This window comes from Cricetulus griseus, assembly GCF_003668045.3.
Source record: "Cricetulus griseus strain 17A/GY chromosome 1 unlocalized genomic scaffold, alternate assembly CriGri-PICRH-1.0 chr1_0, whole genome shotgun sequence".
Lineage (NCBI taxonomy): Eukaryota > Metazoa > Chordata > Mammalia > Rodentia > Cricetidae > Cricetulus > Cricetulus griseus.
This window is the reverse complement of record NW_023276806.1, coordinates 4,819,991-4,840,697: the sequence shown is the minus strand read 5'-3', so window position 1 is coordinate 4,840,697 and position 20,707 is coordinate 4,819,991. Positions and strand designations below refer to the sequence as shown.

The 20,707-nt window shown below is 46.5% G+C and overlaps 1 protein-coding gene across 1 annotated transcript in view; it reads left to right on the top strand.

Moving 5' to 3' along the window:
- Cryz (crystallin zeta) overlaps window positions 1-17,704 on the top strand; it is a 22,375-nt gene extending 4,671 nt beyond the window's left edge. Inside the window, exons 2-9 of the mRNA XM_027395185.2 lie at window positions 619-735; window positions 2,578-2,730; window positions 6,529-6,692; window positions 8,244-8,295; window positions 12,824-12,973; window positions 16,520-16,621; window positions 16,716-16,811; window positions 17,125-17,704. Of these exons, the coding sequence (XP_027250986.1) occupies window positions 625-735; window positions 2,578-2,730; window positions 6,529-6,692; window positions 8,244-8,295; window positions 12,824-12,973; window positions 16,520-16,621; window positions 16,716-16,811; window positions 17,125-17,286 (990 nt within the window). The 5' untranslated portion in view covers window positions 619-624 and the 3' untranslated portion in view covers window positions 17,287-17,704. The remainder of the gene's footprint in view (window positions 1-618; window positions 736-2,577; window positions 2,731-6,528; window positions 6,693-8,243; window positions 8,296-12,823; window positions 12,974-16,519; window positions 16,622-16,715; window positions 16,812-17,124) is intronic.
- The last annotated feature ends 3,003 nt before the right edge of the window (window positions 17,705-20,707 follow it).

The following is a 20,707-nucleotide window of genomic DNA, read 5'->3' as shown; positions in this document are numbered from 1 at the left end:
CTGTAAATACACAAAATGACTGCATGTGTTGCTCCTGAATGCGTGTAATCACACTGGGCAATTACTGGCATTGAAATTACGGAACCAACCAATTTCAGAACTGTTGCCCAGAGGTGATTTGGAGTCGGGAGTGTGATAGGCTTCAGTTATGTCTGTAATGGTTTACATTATTAAAAGCTAGGCATAAATGTTTACTCCTTGTTTCTTGATGTATGCTTGCAGCATTTCATAACCTCACCAATGATCCCTAAATCTGATGTTTGTTGGTAAAAATTTTAAGACACTGCAGCCCAAGGTTATACAAACAAACAAGCAAACAGAAACCCATCCAATATGGTATTCTGCTATGTTGGTCCAGATGTTTTTGTTTGCATGTTTGAGCCCCTTGTTGAAGGCACTCAGCCCCCATGGGAAGTATTATGGAATATTTTGCTTTCTAACTGAAGGATTTTCAGGGTCGAAGTCCTTAAAAAACATGAAATGAGGTCAGCGGCTAGCTCCTGGTTTAAACTGTTGTTTGGAAATTTGTTTGATCTGTCCTCTCTGGGGTGTGTGTGTGTGTGGAGAAAACAGTAACAATCTGGATACAATATGATAATAAATTAAATTTTTTCTTAGATCACCATGGCAATGGGACAGAAGTTGATGAGGGCGGTTCGAGTGTTTGAATTTGGTGGACCAGAAGTGCTGAAGCTCCAGTCCAATGTGGCGGTTCCCATCCCAAAAGGCCATCAGGTGGGGACAGTTACTCATTGCAAGCAATGCTTGCCCAGAGTAGGGGCACACATCTACAGAGATGCCGATGAGGACATCGGGCTGTCTGTGTGCATCCTGACAGAACAACACATATGTTAACACTGAAGTGCGCACTTGAATGGGAGTAACTTCTGGCCTCCACAGAATTTCTGATGTTCAAAGTCAGCTCTGTAGTTTAGCAATGGGATCTTAATGTAGTCATGGGAATTCTGGGTAAGTTTTGTTATCACGAACCTCCCAGATTTTTATTTTTGATGTGATGGGAAAGTAACTCCCCTCTGCACTAATGCTCTGTCACGATGGACTTAAGAGAATTCAGTTGTATGATTTAATTGTCTCTCGTGAGTTTTTAATCAATATCCTTTTGACTCAAATTGTATATATTTTTCAAGGCACATTCCATATCTGTAGTCTAATGTAATTAGCAAGCCTTAGAAGAAAAAAAAAAATTAAGCTTATCCAAAGCTCATCTTTCCAGGTTCGTTTCTTACTACCCACTCAGCATTCTCTAACAACCTTGAATTTGTCCAGCTTCTCAAAGAGGCCCTCATTCCACCCTTGTACATCCTTTGACCTGAAAAATACACCCCCCCCATTCCTACAGAATTCTCTACTAATTTTTAAGGCCTCTGTAAGACCTCCCATTACTCTTACAGAAGAGAGAGAGAGTGTGTTCTGTAGGAAACCACATGTTTCTGCAATATGGGGGCTCCAACCCAGGGCCTGCAGCACACTAAGTAATCATTCTGCGGACAGTCTACACCCAGCCCCAAACTCTGCTTCCCTGGTAGCTGTAACCTCAGGATCTCCGTGCCAGCAACAGGTTGAAGATTGTTTCCCAGGCCTGCAGTGCTGGTGGGGAGCCCCTCTACCAGGCCCCATTTCATTGTAGGCTTTGTGGACTTGAGCGTGGCGCTCTCGAGGAAAGAGAGGGTCTGGGGAGGTTTCACAGGACCAGGCCTGCAAGTAACTCTAAGTACTTTGGGTCACTTTTCCATGGCTCCCCCTCCATCCATGGGCTCCTCATATGTGAAGGAGGACAGGTGTCTTATGACCAAGACAGCTGTAGGAAAATGAGTTTATTGGGTCTTACTGTTCCAGAGCACAAGTCCATGGGGTTTCTGTTGCTGTGATGAGACTTTGTGAACAAAAGTAACTTGGGAAGTACAGGGTTTATTTCGCTCACACTTCCATATTGTGGTTCATCACTGAAAGCAGTCAGGACCGGAACTCAAGCAGGGCAGGCACCCAGAGGCAGGAGCTGATGCAGAGGCCATGGAGGGGAGCTGCTTACTGGCCTGCTCCTCATGGCTTGCTCAGCCTGCTTTCTTGTGGCACCCAGGACCACCTGCTCAGGTGTGTGGCGCGGCCCACTGTGTTCTGGGCCCTCCCCCATCAGTGTTTAAGAAAATTGCCTGTAGGCTAGTCTACAGTCAGGCCTTATGGAAGCAGCTTCTCAACTGAGGTTCCCTGCTGTGGCATGACTATAGTGTGTGCCAAGTTGACATATAAACTAGCTGGGCACTGTGAAGTACTGTTCCTCATACATACTGAAGAAGAGGAAGTTGGTCTTAGGGACACGTGGAGTTCCCTGAAACACACCTCTGTGAGCATCTTTCATTGTTTCCTGAAAGTATTGAATGGTGGGTAGGCCAGGCTACCTCACCTCTTCCTGCAGACTTGGAATACAGGCTTGTTGAAGGCAGGGGCTTGTTTAGTCTTATTTATTTTCTCAGCTTTTCTAGCTCCATCACTGTGCTGGTAGCATTGTAAGACCGTGCCACAGCGCTCTGTGGGAACTGAATAGTATTGTCATTCCAGGTTCTAATCAAAGTCCACGCCTGTGGTGTCAACCCAGTAGAGACTTATATTCGCTCTGGAGCCTACAGTCGAAAACCTACCTTGCCCTACACTCCAGGCACCGACGTGGCTGGGGTCATAGTATCTGTCGGGGACAGCGTGTCTGCTTTCAAGGTATTCCATCTTTATTATTTCTATTGTTATTTAACAGCATTCTTTTGAAGTTTAGTTGTAGCTTTAAAGGCTTTCAAAGGTACCCATTGCACAGTTTCTGCCAGTTAGGGGACTCCTAGTCCAAAAAAGAAAATATGTCTTATCTAGAGGCCTTGTTGGGAATCAGTACTGGGTAATTTCTGTGTCATCACAACTCAATGAATGAGTCGAGGTCCATTTAGTCTACTAGAAACTTGTGAGTGGAGAAAACAAATAGGGAGATGGCAGATGGCCCAACTCTTGTCCTACACAGACAGGATTTTTTAATTTCTTTCCACAAGGTAGAGGGCTGGTTAACTCTTTTGGATAAATAAATAAACCATGAGCATATGCAGAGTCACTATGCCATTTTGGGGTAGAGATTAGGGCTATGATTGTGGCTGCCATTTTTCTGTCCTGCTGAAAGGCGTGCCCAGCGTGGGAAGTGTCTTTGCAGCATGCTTATGGCCACCCTTTTGTGCCCAGTGTGGGCAGTGTCTTTGCAGCATGCTTATGGCCACCGTTTTGCCACCTGGTTTCTTGACCTGCTCATCATTGGTACCATATTCACCAAAATTGGGCTTAATTGGATAAAAGCCTGACCTTCCCCTGTGCTGGAAGCAAGCAGACCCCTGCAGCTCTCTGCTTCTCAGTGTGGCAATGTGGCATCTGCCCCCACAGTGCCTCTGACACTTTCTTGCTAATGCCACTGTTGGTCACTATACTCCCGGAGTCAACAGGCCCGTTTATGTTGTCATCTGTCTTAACTTCCTGATGACACTTGACACTTTCAGTTAGTTAACTTTTTCTTAAACAACGACAACAACAAAACCAAGAGCCAGCTTTCACTTTAGTTTGTACGGTGCCACCTGCACTGCTGCCCCTTTCTCTAGGCAGTCCTTGTTTCCCATCCTCACCCTTTGAATGCTGCCTTAGTCCTGTTAAGCGCTCAGTCCCATCCAGACCTGCTTTCTGTGTTTGTTCTCTTTCCTCAGTGGTCATAGCCATAGACAGCCTCTGTTTCCTTTCCCAGCTAAGTCCTGGGACTGTGTAGACATGGTGCTCTCTGGCTGTATTCATCAAGCAATTAAATTCCCATTATAAGTCTAGTTCCTATGCCACTGTAGTGGCCTTTCAGGTGGCTAACAGTCCTGTGCCTCTAGCTGCTCCCTTCCCCTGTGAGGGCAGGTGTAGGATGCACCCATCACCACAGACTCTTCTTTTGGGGGAGTGCTGTGTTCTGATATTCAATCCCTAGAAAGCCCTTCCCCAGTCTGTGGAAGGCTGAGATCATCTGCACTCACTGAGGTCTGTCTGACAGCCTTGGTGATAGCTGGTGTTTGGGCCCCTCTCAGTCTACCTGGCACCCTCCTCTTGCTGTGGTCACTTCCTGTGGCTTAGTTTAGGTTGTCTCTCCTAATGAAGTAACGTGACTATAACATGAGTTTTCTTGGCCTGGCTAGGTCCTGCTGCCCTTCTCTTCCACAAAGAAGCACTCGGACACTATATTAATTATGAAACTGTTGGTCGGCGACTATGGTTTCTAATTGGCTAGCTCTGTCTAAATTATTAACCAATTTCTAATAATCTAAGTATTACCATGTGGTCTTCTCTTACCAGAGAAAGGGTGTGGACCTGTTACTCCTCTCTAGTCCTACATAGTGACTGACTCTGGCTGTGTTTCCCAGATTCCTCCATCTCTCCTAGTCCACCTGTCTTGCTTCCCTATTGGCAAACAGCGCTTTATTCATCAACCAACAAGAGAAACATATTTACAGAATGGCATCGCCTATCATGTGACCCACAATCTGTAGGCACCTGCTCCCATCCCCTGTCCCGGGAGCCTGGCTTGTATCTATTTCTTGCATGTTTTGGTGTTGATGAAATACCTCACGGGTGTAAAGCAGGACTGTGTTCTTTCTGTCTTCAGTACTGCAGGCTTCCCTGCACACTCCATGCTCTCCTGGCCGTGTCTACATGCACGCCGTTTCCACAACTTGGCATGAGGGCACTGAATGAAGCCTTGGCATGATGGTGCTGAAGCATACATGTAGCCTCAAGGGCTTCTGTGCCCTGTTTTGTTTCTTTCCATGTCATTCCCTGTGGCTGTCATGTACTGCATATGAAACACCCACCTCCTGTTTGCGGTATAAACTGAAGTTCCCAGAAAATAGCCCCTACCCTGTATTGATGATCTTGCAAACCCAGTGGGCTGGTACAGCTCCCATGGCGACGTAGAGCGGGGATGTTGTGGGGCCTGGGCTAACTTACCTCGGTCTACCTCAGCCCTGCTAATAGCCAGCCATTGCCTCCTCTTTCTTTATGACCATCAGGAAAACCCTTTGTGAATGCACACGCAGACCACAAGCTTCCACCACCCTCAGTGCTAAGAATAGCACCAGACAGCAGCGGGGCCTATAGCAGAGAGTTCTCCCGCTCTGCTCTAACTGCCTCCCATAGTGTCCCCACTAATGTATTTGGAAAGTGCTTGATTGATGGCTCTCTTTGTTCTCTACTTCATGAAGCTGTTAGCATGTGGGAACCTGGAGCAGAACTGACTAGAATCTCTGTTCCCAGGCTGTGGTCACTCAAGGCTCCACGATGAGTTCTTGCTCCCTTTGAGGTAACAGCTTTGTTTTTGCACAAACAGAAGGAAATGCTTGTCACGTCTCAGTGTTTGCTCTTGGCCGAGTCCTTTGCCTCATTCTAGCCCTGTTCTTCAGGTCTCAGCCTGACTTCCGAGGACTGCCTCAAACGCCCACATGCCTGTGGAGGGTCTTCAGCTTCCTCAGTGTAGAATCACGTCTTTCTTTTCTCAGCCCCATGATGCCGTGTTTGCTTGCTTTATCATTGCATGAATTCCTTTCCCTCCCCTCCTGGAGGTGACCTTGCTGGAGACTTGGGACAGTGTCTTGCTACTGGCATCCCTCACAGGACTCCAAAGTAACTTTCCTTCTAGCAAGTTCTTAATGCTTGAATCTCACGGAACTCAACTGGGCCTGTTTCAAGCCATAGAACAGGGACTCCTCTTACATATCTTCCTTGTCCATTCCCCGACAACACGGCCCAATGCTCACACTTGCCTTTGGCTCCCAGTTTCCTTCCAAAGCCTTTTCATATCCAAACTACAGCTCAGTGCTGTTAGCTTTTCATATTTCTTTACCACAGGGCCAGTTTGAGTATATTGAGGCCCCCATTGCACAATACGTTATTTCGTGGTCTTTCTACTTTCTTTTTTTTCTCCCTAGAGATGTAGGCCATGTGTTCAGGCAGCCAGCATGTGGGGCACGTTAGACTAGGCTGTGCATGTGCTTTTCCATGACCAGGGTGCAGCAGGTGGCATTAACAGGGTGCTTTGCTTTCTGCTGTGGACGTATGGGGTCTGCTCTGGCTCTTCCTGCTGTTTCAATGCGATGCTTAATTGGATGAAAATAGGACACTTAAGTTCACTTCAGTTTCCTCCTCAGTAGCAGGGACGATGGAGCACCCACCTTCCCTGGGTCACTGTGGTGGCTGTGTAGAAGGACACGGTGTCTAGCTTAGCAAGTGCTCAGCAGAGCTACAGTGGCACCCCCCTCTCCTTTAACACCTCTTTTTGTAAGCCCCTGCTTAGAAAACATGTATAGAGGGTCAGGGTTTCAGCTGTGTTCATGAGACGCTGAGTTGAAGATATCCACGTGTAAATGACTATTTCTCACTGAAAGTCTGGCATTGTGAGACTCTCGTCCACCTTGGCATAACTGGAGTCGCTGATTGTGCCTTTGTTGATCTCTCTTTCAGAAAGGTGACCGGGTCTTCTGCTCCAACACAGTTTCTGGCGGCTATGCAGAGTTTGCTCTTGCAGCGGATCACACTGTCTACACCCTGCCCGAGACCCTGGACTTTAGGCAGGGGGCCGCACTTGGGATCCCGTACTTCACAGCCTGCCGAGCTCTGTTCCACAGGTGAGGTGGCACTGTGACTTCACAGCCAGCCCACACAGGCAGCCCTCACCACCTGCCTTCTGCCTGCCCAGTGCTGCTTGTCAAAAATGGCTGTTGCTCATTTGCTGTTAAGCATTTCTGGGGTTGTGACCATCACATAGGGGACAGAAGTTTGATCATTTTGAGTTAAAAAGAAGAAATCAATCCCTTGAATGCAGATCATTTTCCCAAAAACTGGGACTCAGGAGGGAAATATTAGAAGGCACCGAGGTCAGATTTATCTGTGTCTTAGTCACTGTTCTATGGCTGTGAAGAGAAACCATGGCCACAGCAACTCTTATAAAGGAAAACACTTAACTGGGGGCTTCCTTATGGTTTCAGGGCATCAGTCCATTAACGTCATGACAGAGATCATAGCAGCAGGGGTGCAGGCATGATCCTGGGGAAAGAAGGAACTGAGAGCAGTACCCTGATCACAGCAGAGAGAGGAGCTGAGAGCAGTACCCTGATCACAGCAGAGAGAGGAGATGAGAGCAGTACCCTGATCACAGCAGAGAAGGAGCTGAGAGCAGTACCCTGATCACAGCAGAGAGAGGAGATGAGAGCAGTACCCTGATCACAGCAGAGAGAGGAGATGAGAGCAGTACCCTGATCACAGCAGAGAGAGGAGATGAGAGCAGTACCCTGATCACAGCAGAGAGAGGGTGCCTGGGCCTGGCTTGGACTTTTGAGACCTCAGAGTCCACCTCCAATGACACTCTTCCTCCAACATGGCCACATCACCTAATCTTTCTAATCTTGTCAAACAGTGCCACTCCCTCGTGCCTAAGCTTTCAAATATATGGGCCTATGGGGGCCATTCTTACTCAAACCACCACATACATTTGTCGAATATTTCAAGGGAGTCAGGTTTTCTGATTAATCCAAGGCTCTTTGGTGGTGAGAGGAAGTCAGGGAAAGGTAGTAAGAGCTCTAAGAGAAGGAACAGCTGAAGTGGCAGTCACAGCCCTGGCACAGGTGTAACGTGGACATTTTATGGGGTGTCATGGGGACCTTGGGGACTCAGCACTGCTCTTTTGGGAACTGCTCAGATCTGATTTTCAGAGGTGTGCAGAGGTCAGGACATTTTCCTAGCCCTGCCAAAAGCAGCCCTCCTGCTGCTTCCTGGGTAACCCTGAAGGACAGGATAAAGGCTGAGCTGTTTAAAACTTGTCTGGGGACTCTCTGTGTGGACACAGGACATGAGGGACTCCAGTCCTCCTGGTTCAGAGGTTCCACCAGCGTCCAAGGACTATACCCTAAGAATTGCAGTGTGATTTCTGCATCCTTCGTGGACAGAGGCAGGTAGCAGAAGCCCATGGCATCTTGGGAGTGGGTACTGCATGGGAGGTGTGTCTTCATTGTGGCTATGGGGAGCATCCCTTGAGCCCTGGGGTCAGGATTTTTGACTCCATGCCAGGGTGCAGTGGTGTTAGCCGAAGCAAGGGTAGGGGCTTCCTCAAAGATAATGGGAAATACCAGCTCATGGTTTGCTGCAAAGGAGAGTAATGGCGCCTCTGCTTTGTTCTGCAGTGCCCGTGTGCAAGCTGGGGAAAGCGTCCTGGTTCACGGGGCCAGTGGAGGTGTGAGTATCTGCATTTTTACGTTTGTGTTTAAGTGAGCATGGAGTTAGGGGTCTCACATCATAGTTGCTGAAATATCTTTACCTTTTTGTTTTTAAAATTGAAGTTATTCTTTGAGGATTTCATGCATGCACTCAATGTGTTTGATCTAACCCCCCCCCCCGAGACACACACACACACACACACACACACACACTCACACACACTCTCATCCTTCCCAGCTTCATGTCTTCTTCTTTTAAAATAACCCATTGGGTCCAAAGTCAGTGATGCTTAGATGAAAAGCTGTCCACAGGAGCACAGTGGGCCCAGGAGTGCCAGACCCCTGCAGAACATTGTCCCTTCCTCCCCAGCCACTGTCAGCTGCTGGTAGCTCCTCAGCTGGGACTAGACCTTGTGCATCCCTTGCTGGGATGCTGATATTGTCCAGAGTAAAGGGAATTTGGAGAGCCAGTTTTATAGTCATGCTCCCCCTCCTGTGCCTTTAATGCCAGGAGACTTCTCCAGATGCGGTCCCTGAGTGGGATTTATGGCTGATGCCGTGGCATTTCTTGCCCACTACATTCAGGAGACACCTCATAAAAAATTAATGCGGTAGGTTTTCCACCACATTGGGAGGGCACCAACACTGGCCTTGTCTTTGTCTTCAGGTGGCGTAGGCTATTGTTCTTAGAATTATATGGCATTTTAAGCTATTCAAAGGTGAACAATAGTTGCTCCGTATTCCCTTAGATAACAAAATAAGGCTCATTAAACCTCTTGGGCAGTGGTCAGCTTCTCTTCTGTCCAGCTCTCCTGCCCCAGTGCACAAACACTGATGACGTCCGAGGAGTGCATGGTGTGTAGCTGTGTGCTCAGCACCACAACCCAAGGCTGCAAACGCTAACATTTCGTGGGGAAAGGATTCAGAAGGTAGCACCTAAGCCCCTTTAGGAAGTCACCAAGCATAGCACTGTTAGACTCCTCCCCAGGAATCTTACTGCAGTCTGTCTCCAAGGAGCACGGAGGGAAAGCTAGAGCCATGCATTTGGAATTTAATATCCCAGCTCAGTGAGACATTGGAAATGTTGGAGACAAGATTTCACGTTGTTAAAAGCCGGGGTCTGGTGCATGATGGCTCACCTGCAGGGAGCTTCTCACCCCTCAGTACAGGGTGTTCTGGGGAGGACATGGAAAGGGGTAACTCATGGGCACAGCATGCCCCGTGGAATGATGGTAGTGCCCTGACGGTAAGACTCAGCCTCTAAAAGTCCCAGGTAACTCAAACAGTCAGCCCACTTTGTGTCTTTAGAGATGAACTTCCTCATTTCATCTCTGGTTTCCTGGATGACTCCAAGAAATCAATCCTGGGGAATTTCACAGATCACACTATTTGTCAAGAAGCCCAGAGTATCTCTATGGCTTGAAAAAAACAGACTTCACTGTTTGCCGTCACCAAAGGCTGGTTTTGGATGAAGTTTAAATTTAACCTAATAACCAAAGGGTTGAAAAGCACATGTGTCTGTTTAAATTGCTGTGGCTTTCTGAGAGCCTGGTGCTCTGTAGAGAAGAGAGATTTTGGTACAGTAGAGAGAGAGGAGTTTAAAGGAAATCCCTTTATTCCCTTCACCCTCCGTAGAAAGCCCTGTCGCCTCAGAGGGATTGGTTTGCTTTTTTAAAAGGTAAAATCCAAACTGTTGGTTTTCAGAGCTGGCTGAACCTGCTAAATCCTGGCTGGCTGGGATGGCTGTCCGCCTGGGGTGTGAAGCGCCTCTGATCCCCTGCCCTATCTGAGGGAGACAGCACTGGCTGTTGCCTGGCTTCTGTCTGTACTCTCCGTTCTCACTTAATTTGAATTCCTGCAGGGTCATGTTGTGGGTTTAAAGTGATGTGGATTTACGAACACAGCCGTTGTCCCAGTATGTTGGTGGGGAGTGCCTCATTTTAGTGTTAGCAAAATATGTTGGAGAAAAATAGCTGACAGACAATGGAACATAATCTCTTGGAGAAATATTGTGCATCTAATTGCTGGCAAGAAAATAGCAGCCAGAGCCATTCAGAGGACTACTGAAAGGAGAGTATTACATGATATGTTTGCATTAAATCTGTACCTTAAACATGTTATTTTATTAGAATCATAGTGTTAATAGAAAGTGTAAGTCAGAGAGTAGATTGTGATGACCCTGTGGTGCAGTGTTTTGCCTAATAGGCTGGCTTCTTCTTCATTAGATGGAGCCCTGCATACCTGTTTTGGTTAGGAATAAATCTCCTCCCCAAACCTCAGACTGCAATCCCAGACTGCTGCCTCTTCCTTTCAGACCTCTCAAATCATGGGATTAAAGGCGTGTGATTCCAGATGCTGAGGCCACCTTTGTGTGAACTGTTTCTCTTTAGGACTGTATCAGTTTTGTGTAGCTCAGTGTGGCCTTGGACTAACAGAGATCCATCTGCTTGTCTCTTGAGTGCTGAGATTAAAGGTGTGTGCCACCACTTCCTGGCTCTAGGGCTTGTGGCTAGTTTTGCTTCCTGTGCCTTCAGACAAGCTTTAATAACACACACACACACACACACACACACACACACACACACACACACACACACACATATATCTCATATTGCCTCAGTCCTGGTCCATGTATGAAATGCTGGTCTTTAACAGGAAATGGCCTCCAAGCAAGGCGGCACATGCTGAGAATCCTAACACGTGGGGGGGGGGGCTAAGGCAAAGGCTCACTCTGAGTTCAGCCCAGCCTGAGCTATGTGATGAGCTTTTCAAAACAAAAAGAAGTGGCGTACTGGAGAAATGGCTCAGTGGTTAAGGACACTGACTGCTCTTCCATAGGGCCCGGGTTCAGTTCCCAGCACCCACATGGCAGCTCACAACTGTGTGCAACTCTAAGATCTGACAGCTTCACACAGACATACATTCAGGCAAAGCACCAATGCACATAAAAGTAAATAAATGATAAGATAGAAAAGAACGGTGTAGGGGTCACCCTGAGCACAGGTATACCTAGGGGGCGTGGACAGGATGACGTGTGTAACTTAAGAGTAGGAGACACACATGGGAACGCTCTCTTCTCGCTGTTGCTTCGACTTGCTCTGCTTTCCTGCGGTTGGCTAGGTGCACTGTAAGTATTTCCCAAATAAATATACCCGTGCCCTATCTGCTTACATATTGGAGAATCACCACTTATATAAACGGCTGAGTTTTCATCATCTTTTCAAGCAGTGAGTGCTTTTCCTAGTTTGACTTTGAATAAAACTGGCGATATAAAACCTTATGGTAAGTCACAGTTGGGAAGGGTTTGTTTCCCTTGGAAAATGAGAGTGAATGGATGCAGTCGGGGAAGCCCAAGCCCTGCTCTGGGCCGGCTGTTCTCAGTGGAGTGATTTCACGCCCACTTCGGTGCTGTGGATTTGTCCGTGTCTGGAGGGCTCTGCCTGTCAGTGTAGGGAGAGAGTCTAGAACTTACAGCTCTCAGCACCCCTTGAGTACCTGGAGTCTGGGGTGCTTGCCATGGCTCTCGATACTGTCCAGAGCCTTTACCTTTACCTTGTGTCTCCAGCGGGTCATGTGATCCCTCCCGGAGCCGTGTCATCCCTCTTTCTGCCTTTTGGCCCATGTGACCAGCCCTGCGGTTTGCCATCTGCACACTTGGCCTGTGCTGGCCTTGCTCTCCTTTCCCGGCCTCCTTTATTCCCCTTTCCTGATGGCCTAGACAGCCCCTCTCCACAGCCCTCAGCCAGGCTGCTCTTGTTCTTCTCCCTGATACTTGCTGTTGACTTGACTGACTTCTCAGTTTGCTCATTCACTGTCTTCCTTTGCCTTCAGAATGCGCTTTGTTTTTACATTAAGTCCATGGGCAGGACAAGACAAGCTCTTAATAAACTCGAGCCTGTGATCCTATGATTCTCACTCAGATGGGAGAGGCCTTATGCTCGTTATAAAGAGTATGGTATTTGATCAGATGCAGCCAGGGAGCACGTCGAGGCCATCTTTAAAGCCGCAATTCCCGCATGAAGTGGGTATCAGCAGGTACTCTGATGCCATTGTTAGTGGTTATCTTATGCAGTCTGACTCGGTGCTGTTCCACCATGTGAGATTGGACAAGGCTGCTGTGTTTAGAGCTTGCTGTTCCTTATCAGGGTGACACAGGCAGAGGTGATGGAGACCTCCCCCAGCACTGTGAAGGTAAGTTGAGCACAGTGCAGGGAGAAGTTAGGGTGTCACCAGCATGGTTATGAATATGAGCTCAGAGCTGGTTTTCTTCTCACCTCCAGCATAGGTTAGACACTAGGACAGTGGCTCTCAGCTCCCTGCTGCTGTGAGGCTTCCTTACACCACCTCACATTGTGGTGACCCCGGACTGTAATTTTGCTACTGTTATGGGGCATAGTGTAAATATCTGATATGCGACCCTGTGAAAGGCTTGCTCAACCTCCAGGTTGAGGAACACTGCACTGGAGATCTGTAGTTCCCAGTCGGCACAGAAGGCTTTTCAGGAACGCAGAGAATATGTAACATCAGACTTATATTTTGTTTTTCAGGTTGGATTAGCTACGTGCCAGATTGCCAGAGCTCATGGCTTAAAGGTTTTGGGCACAGCTGGTTCTGAGAAAGGAAAAAAGCTTGTTCTGCAAAACGGGGCTCATGAAGTGTTTGATCACAAAGAAGCCAATTACATTGATAAAATCAAGGTAAAGTTTTTACAAAAGCCAAGCATCGCTTCTTGGAGATTTATTCGTTTCAGAAACAAGTTATTTTAATTCCTACCCTTCTAATGAATCAGTATGATTTTGCTTAATAAATAAGATTGCTTCCATTTTCATATCTATCTGAACTCTCATCCCTATGTGTGTATTAGTGGTTTAAAGGCACAGGCATCCCGTTTTCAGCCTCTGTTGTCATGTTGGTCTTGTGCATGCATGCTAAACGAGGTGGAGCTTTCCAAAGTCTGATGGCTCAAGAAGTCAAAAGATCGCGCTGTAGGTAAAGTTTGCAGCTGCAAGATGCTGTTAGGGCAGCTGACAGGTGGGAAATTCCCATTGCAGTCCAGGTTCCCAGAATTGCAAATAGATTTATCTGCCCTGAAAAGACGCTGTTTGCTAATGGGATCCTTGGGGAGGAATTGTCACTGTCCCTCCCACCATGGTGAGGAGCGCTCAGGTCATGGCATATGGCACAGTTCATTCAGGATCTTATTTGTCAGCCTGTTTTGCCTGTCAAGCGCTCTGCCGCTGACTTCTACCCGCAACCCTCACCTCAACCCTCAAGTCCCTATGTGTGCTAATGGCTCACTTGAGTCTGACTCCCTTGCTCACCCTCAAAAGTGCTGTCTTGAGCTAGAAGAGTGAGAATTTCCTGGGCACTGAGCGCTTTATAGAGGTCATTACCCAAGGAGGAGAGTGTGTGTGTGTGTGTGTGTAGGGGGGGTATTTCCACCATACTGCCACCAGTCAAGGCTCTCCTTTGTGCCTTGTACGGGGAGCTGGCGCGCATGTGCTTCCCCTGATGCCTTTCTCAAGGGTATTTACAGAGGATACAGAAGGCTGGTTCCTAGGGGACTTGCTGCTTGTTTGTCCAGCTTCTGAGGTCTTGACTCCTTCACTTGCCTGCTGGCTCCTCAGTTCTCCTATTCTCAGACTTCTACAGCCCCCTCCTCTCCCCTCCCCTCTCCTGTTCCTTTACTGCCTAACTTCTAGAAACGTAGGGGCACTCAATGTTTCCTCCCTCCCACCCTCCCTGCCCCCAGCCCTGGGGTTACAGCTTCTTTTCTAGGGTGTTGCATCTGGAGAAACCCATGCAGTAGGCAATTCACCCAGAGCCATCTGCCCCACCCCCCAGCCCTGTCTGTTTATGTCCGATTTAAATCACCACTGCCCTGCCCTCTAAGCTGCCTACATCACTCTGCCAGTTTTGCCCCTTCGAGCATCTCTCATGTCCTTTACCTCCGATTCTGCAGCCTTAGTGAGTATTTTCAGATGAGCTTAGAGCCCCTCTGTCTTCTGCTGTTCCCAGACATATTTGTCCCTTTAAATGAATCAAGAAATAACTAGAATGGATCTCTGTTCAAAGAGGAACTTTGACTTCCCTGCCTCTTAATGAGCTTCTAGTACTTAAAACATGAGTTATTGAACACCTGAAAAATAAAACAAAAACAAAGCATCTAGTCCTTTACTTACCGGGGCTGTTCAGCTGCTTCAGTCTGTAACATTAGCATTTTCCTCTCCCAAGGCCCTGGTGTATGGCTCTCCCTCACCTCCCTTTTCATCCTCCAGGTCATGTCCTCTGAGGAAATCCCTTGACCAGTGTAGGCAATTAAACTTTCACCCTTCCTTGTGTAACTCATGGCTTCGTCTGCTGACATGGTACTCCAGCCTTACCTAAAAGCCGTGCTTGTAGTGTTTTCCACCCAAAGTCTTAGTTTTAAGTGCACCATATCCATTCTTTATACTTCATCCAATGCCTGCTGGAGCGTTCACTTTTGTTACAATAAAATAAAGCAAATGTAATATACAATAACTATAAATTGCCGACTCTTCAAGAACCATTTTTAAATATGGAGACTCAATAACCTACAGTGTGTACAGAAAGAATTAGTGTAGCAAACAAGCGATAAGCCACTTTGAACAACACTGAGTATGCACACAGAGAAATGCTCATCCTACCCCCATCCTTATACATACATACACACACACACACACACACACACACACACACACTCGGCGTCCACCCTTGACCAGCAAGAACGACGTAACACCGAGGAATCTTCTTCAACACAGTTTAATCGGGAACCTCTTTGCTTTACAGTGTAAATGGCGGCAGCCCCGGGTAGAGGAAGACGGGGCCTGATATAGTCTACATCTACCAATCACCTAACCCTACGTGGTGCGCCAGGATTGGTTGTCTCCAAGCAGAATTAAGAGGATACATGACCTTTACCAAATTAGGAGTTGTTTACCACAGAGAGCGCTCGCCGTCGGGCTGGCGGAGGGCGGAAACCGGCGCCATCTTTTGGGCTCGGTATTCTGCAGCTCCCTACACACACACACAGATACATACTCATACACACACACACACAGATACATACTCATACACACACACACACACAGATACATACTCATACACACACACACACACAGATACATACTCATACACACACACACACACAGATACATACTCATACACACACATACACACAGATACATACTCATACACACACACACAGATACATACTCATACACACAGACACACACACAGATTCATACTCATACACACACACACACACACACACACACACAGATACATACTCATACACACACACACACAGATACATACTCATACACACACACACACAGATACATACTCATACACACACACACACAGATACATACTCATACACACACACACACACAGATACATACTCATACACACACACACACAGATACATACTCATACACACACACACAGATACATACTCATACACACACACACACGCACACACACACAGATTCATACTCATACACACACACACACACACACACACACACACACAGATACATACTCATACACACACACACACACAGATACATACTCATACACACATACACACAGATACATACTCATACACACACACACACAGATACATACTCATACACACACACACAGATACATACTCATACACACAGACACACACAGATACATACTCATACACACACACACACACACACACACACAGATTCATACTCATACACACACACACACACACACACACACACACACAGATACATACTCATACACACACACACACAGATACATACTCATACACACACACACACACACACACACACAGACACTCTCTCTCTCACACACACCCTCACCCTGAAAGTTCCAATGGGATACTCCTCAGGTTTGGGAAGTTTTGATTTGTTGTTTTTAACGATAGGAAATTTTTAGCTAAGGAAAAGTATTTTATATTCAGGTTGAGTAGCACACATGCAGAGAATACATACAGATTTTATCTCATTATGGCAGTTTAGCTGGTGCCTGAGTCTTCACACCACAGAGTGTGGCTGTTTGCTTGGCACAGCATCATTGCCTTGTAAATCGATCATTTTCAGGCATGTATGTTAGTCTTAAAAACGCAGCATTTACCTGCCACCTGAAACACATTCTGTGAAACACGCTACTGGAGAAGGGATTTTACAGTCTCCCACCTTCATCTCGTTCCTCTCATGATGCAGAAATCTGTTGGTGACAAGGGGGTCGATGTGGTTGTTGAGATGCTGGCAAACGTAAACCTGAATAATGACTTGAAGCTTCTGTCCCGTGGAGGGCGGGTGATTGTAAGTACCGTTCTTCATCACTTTGGCTTCCTCTGCCTTTTTTAAAAACCCCCTTTCACAGTAATCCTCACTGGGCCTGCTGTTCTCATGACAGGTTGTTGGCTGTAGAGGTTCTATTGAAATGAACCCACGGGACACCATGGCAAAGGAGACAAGTATAATTGGAGTTTCTCTCTTTTCATCCACCAAGGTAGGGAAGGGGGGTTCTGATTTTGCTGACGGAAACACGGGGAGGTCTGTGTAGTCAGTAGATTGACAGTCAAAGTAGATGTTGAGCTTGGTCACCCGACTAGAGCGGTAGATACCAGTCAGTCACTAGGTGGTCTATGAGAGCAGCGGCATTATCCAGTCTGTGTTTGGGAGAGGACATACTAATTGTATATGAAATACTTTGAAGACAGTATTTCATGTACTAACACCGTTCCAGGCACGTGCGGTTGACAGAGAATTAAAAGGTAGTTCTGGGCAAACTTGAATTCTGCACATTTATCTCTTTCTCCTAGGAGGAATTTCAACAGTTCGCAGGCATCCTCCAAACAGGAATGGAAAAAGGTTGGGTGAAACCAGTGATAGGTTCTGAGTACCCCTTGGAGAAGGTCGTCCAGGCCCATGAAGACATCATCCACAGCAGTGGGAAGACCGGAAAAATGATTCTTGTCTTATGAGGACCAGCTCTTTCCAGGACGCCCTGTGTCCACGTGACACCTTCTTCTCCAAGTCTTTCTTATGTCAACTTTAATAAGCATTCATGCCATTGAGTTCCATGTATTAAAAACATGACTTTAGGGAGTAGACACAACGAAATAGCATCATAGTGGAGAGCAGGGTATCATCTTATGTGGTGTTGGCATCATCTTAAAACTTTTTGCTTCTCTCTGTTTTCTTTGTTTGATTTGGTGTTTCACTTTTGTTTTTGAGCAGGATCTTGCTCTGTAGTCCATGCTGGCCTTGAACTCATGGTGACCTGTCTGTCTCAGCCTTCCAAGTGCTGGGATAATAGTTATGGATGGCCAAACACAGCTTTATTTCAGAACTTCTTCATTCACTCCACGCCTTTGAATAAAATATGCTAATTCAAAGTAAGACTGTTGGTCTCCATGGGCTTCCCAGCCTACCTAGCTTTATTTAAGGTTCACCAGTTTTCTGATCAGTCATGGTTGTCATGGACTCTGAAGACTTTCTGGGCTGAAAAAAACATCCTTTTAAAACTAGTATCATCTCAGCCTATGGGCCCTGGGAAGGCCAGAAATGAGCAACATCTGGGAAAGATGTCAGCCAGTTTCCCTAACATTTCTGAAAATGCTGGAGTACTCACTGCGTGCTGGTCACCAGCCATATTTTGGGAGGCCAGCAACCTTATCCTGGGTCTGTGGTATTGAGTACAGTGACCCATTAAATGCTTCATGGTTGTAAGTTCACAAATTTAACACATTAAGAAAGGTCTGCTGTGGCTCATAATGTCGAGACGGAGTGAATTCTGTAGGGCACTGAAGCCTGTGCCGTCTCATTGGGCAGCAGACGCCTCATTTCTCATAGCTCCAGGCCTTATGGCAGCTTAGGAGGCCTGTTCTACACTGGAATTCTTTTAGACTAAATAAAAGGGCAGTTGTTTAGAAATCTCACACCAGTTTATGTCCAAGAAGATAGGTTTGGCCACTCACTTTTGTTTTTTGTTTTGTTTTTCTTCACATGAGTGTATCACCATGTTTATTGTTGCATTATGTAGGCAATTGTCATGTTTCATTTGTTCTGTAGAACAACAGTTTGCAGTCTGAACATGGACTCCTGAGAAGCAGTGAGCAGAAATCACTGTTGATGCAGCTGGGGGATGTGGCTACTGATGGCCTGATGTATGAGCTGTGATGAGGGTTTCAGCCATTAGCATGGCCTAAGCTTAGCCACTGTCATCTTACTGCTAAACCACCCTATAAAATAACATTTTAACAAAGTTCAGAAAGACAGTGTCTTAGATCCTTAGGATAGTGGTTTTTTGTTTTTTGTGTTTCCTAAAATGGAGAGTCCTTTAGATAAAGGCATGATGTGTGCATGGACGACTTGATACGTTTGCAAACTTGCCTTGTGAACAGGAGCTAACACAGAGACTGCATGCTACTTCACAGTCATTGCTATAGGCCAGTTGCTGCTGAGAGCAGAACTAGCCACACTGGAATTAACTGCCAGGTGTAAGATGTTGCAGCACCAGGCATGGTTCTTTGTGGATCTCTCTAATCCTGGCTCTAGTCCTGTCCCAGCTTCCGGACCACTGTCATCACTAACAAGGGCTTGGGGCCCAGGTCACCAGGGGCTTTCCTCCATGAAAGGCAGACAATCATCATTTCAGTGCTGTACCTTCTGGATTTCTGCTCATGGTTTCTTTGAGTTCCATGCCCAAGATTCATGCAAGAGAACAAAGTGGAAAGCAGCTCTGATCCCCAAAGCTGTAACAAAATACTCATGGTCCTGTCCAGTTTTTTTTTTTTCCCTGCATATTGATGTTAAACTTTAAGCTCTTGAACTTACCTATGAAAGTCTTTGGCTTTCTATTCCTCTGGCTCCCATAGGCATCAAACAGCCTGCTTCCCAGCTCTGGTCTGCATGGGTTCCTCTCATTATTCTGATTGTCCATCATCCTCACCTGTCTCTGCTTGTCTGCTGATTGGCACATAGTCATTGAGGCTCAGTCAGTTCATTAGTAGCTCAGCAGCCGTCAAGTCTGGGAAAACACTCTGCTGGAATCGGAGGTGACAAAGATACATAAAACAGGACCCATGACCCAGGGTCCATTGTTGAATGGGGCTGAGAACCTGTGAAATATTTCTCACCGTGGAGGGGGGCATCTGTCAGGGATCCCTAAGAAAAATCCTTCAACTCATTGGAAATGGCCTCCTTGTGCTATTGAAGAACTTTCCTTAGACTTGACTATAATTCTTTTTTGTAAACAGATAAAACATGACTATGTTGACATTTAACCAACCATCAGAGGTGACTCTGGGACACAGGACAGTCACTTAATGTCACTTGGAAGTTCTACCTGCACATTTAACTCTTGTAATGGTCTTTGTCAGCTTTTTATATCTGCTTTGTCCATAGAACCACAGCCGGGGACAACTTAGATACTTCTGTAAGGAAAGAAAACCAGGAAACCTTCCATAATGTCCTTATGTAAAACGTTAAAGTGGGAAATTACTCGTGTCCCTAGGATGCCCACGATTCTTGGGATAAAGAGCCGGTTTTCTCTACCAGGTAATTTCCAAGAACAATAAAACCAGTCAGGTCAGTCTGACCTAACTTAGCTTCCTGGCTCAGCCACATCGAAAGGCAGGAAAGCGCCCCAGCACAACCTTTAGCCATCTCTATTAGTGCCAATTTTGAGTCCGGCACTTTCACAAATGCTGTTTAAAATTGCCATAGCAGTTTTACCAAAGAGCCCATATTTTGGGAACTTCCTCCACGCAAGGCCCAGGGGGTGTTATGTCATAGAAACCTAGGTTCCCCGTTGTCAGCCAGTGGCCTGTCAGGCACCCCTGATGGCTTCTGTGTGTCCCTTCAGAGTAATCATGAGCTGACTCCCAAACCAGTGTGTGATACAAACATTCATTAAAAATGCTGAGTATGTGATGGGAAGAAGTCCCCTTCAGCTGAGAATTCAATCTAAGACTCAGAGACACAGAGGACCATAGCCAATGCATAAGATGTCACCTCTGACAGTACAGAGCCAAGAGCTTATAACAGTTGGGGAATGTTGTCATAGTCTTGTCTACAGGACCATCCTAGCATAGTCTTCTCTTCCTGCCCTAAAAGATTTTCTCTGGAGCTAAGCAAGTTTTTCAAAAGCAGTAGTTGTAGGTTTTGAATTAGGACATGGTATGTAAGTAGGTATCAGTGGGTTTTTTGTTGTTGTTGTTTGCTTTTTGGGATTTTTGTTTGTTTGTTTTATAAAGTAACCAGAAGTACCAGTTCCTGATTTACTGTTCTACATTAAAAACAAACAAACAAACTACAGGGCTGGAGAGATGGCTCAGTGATTAAGAGCACTGCCTGCTCTTCCAAAGGTCCTGAGTTCAATTCCCAGCAACCACATGGTGG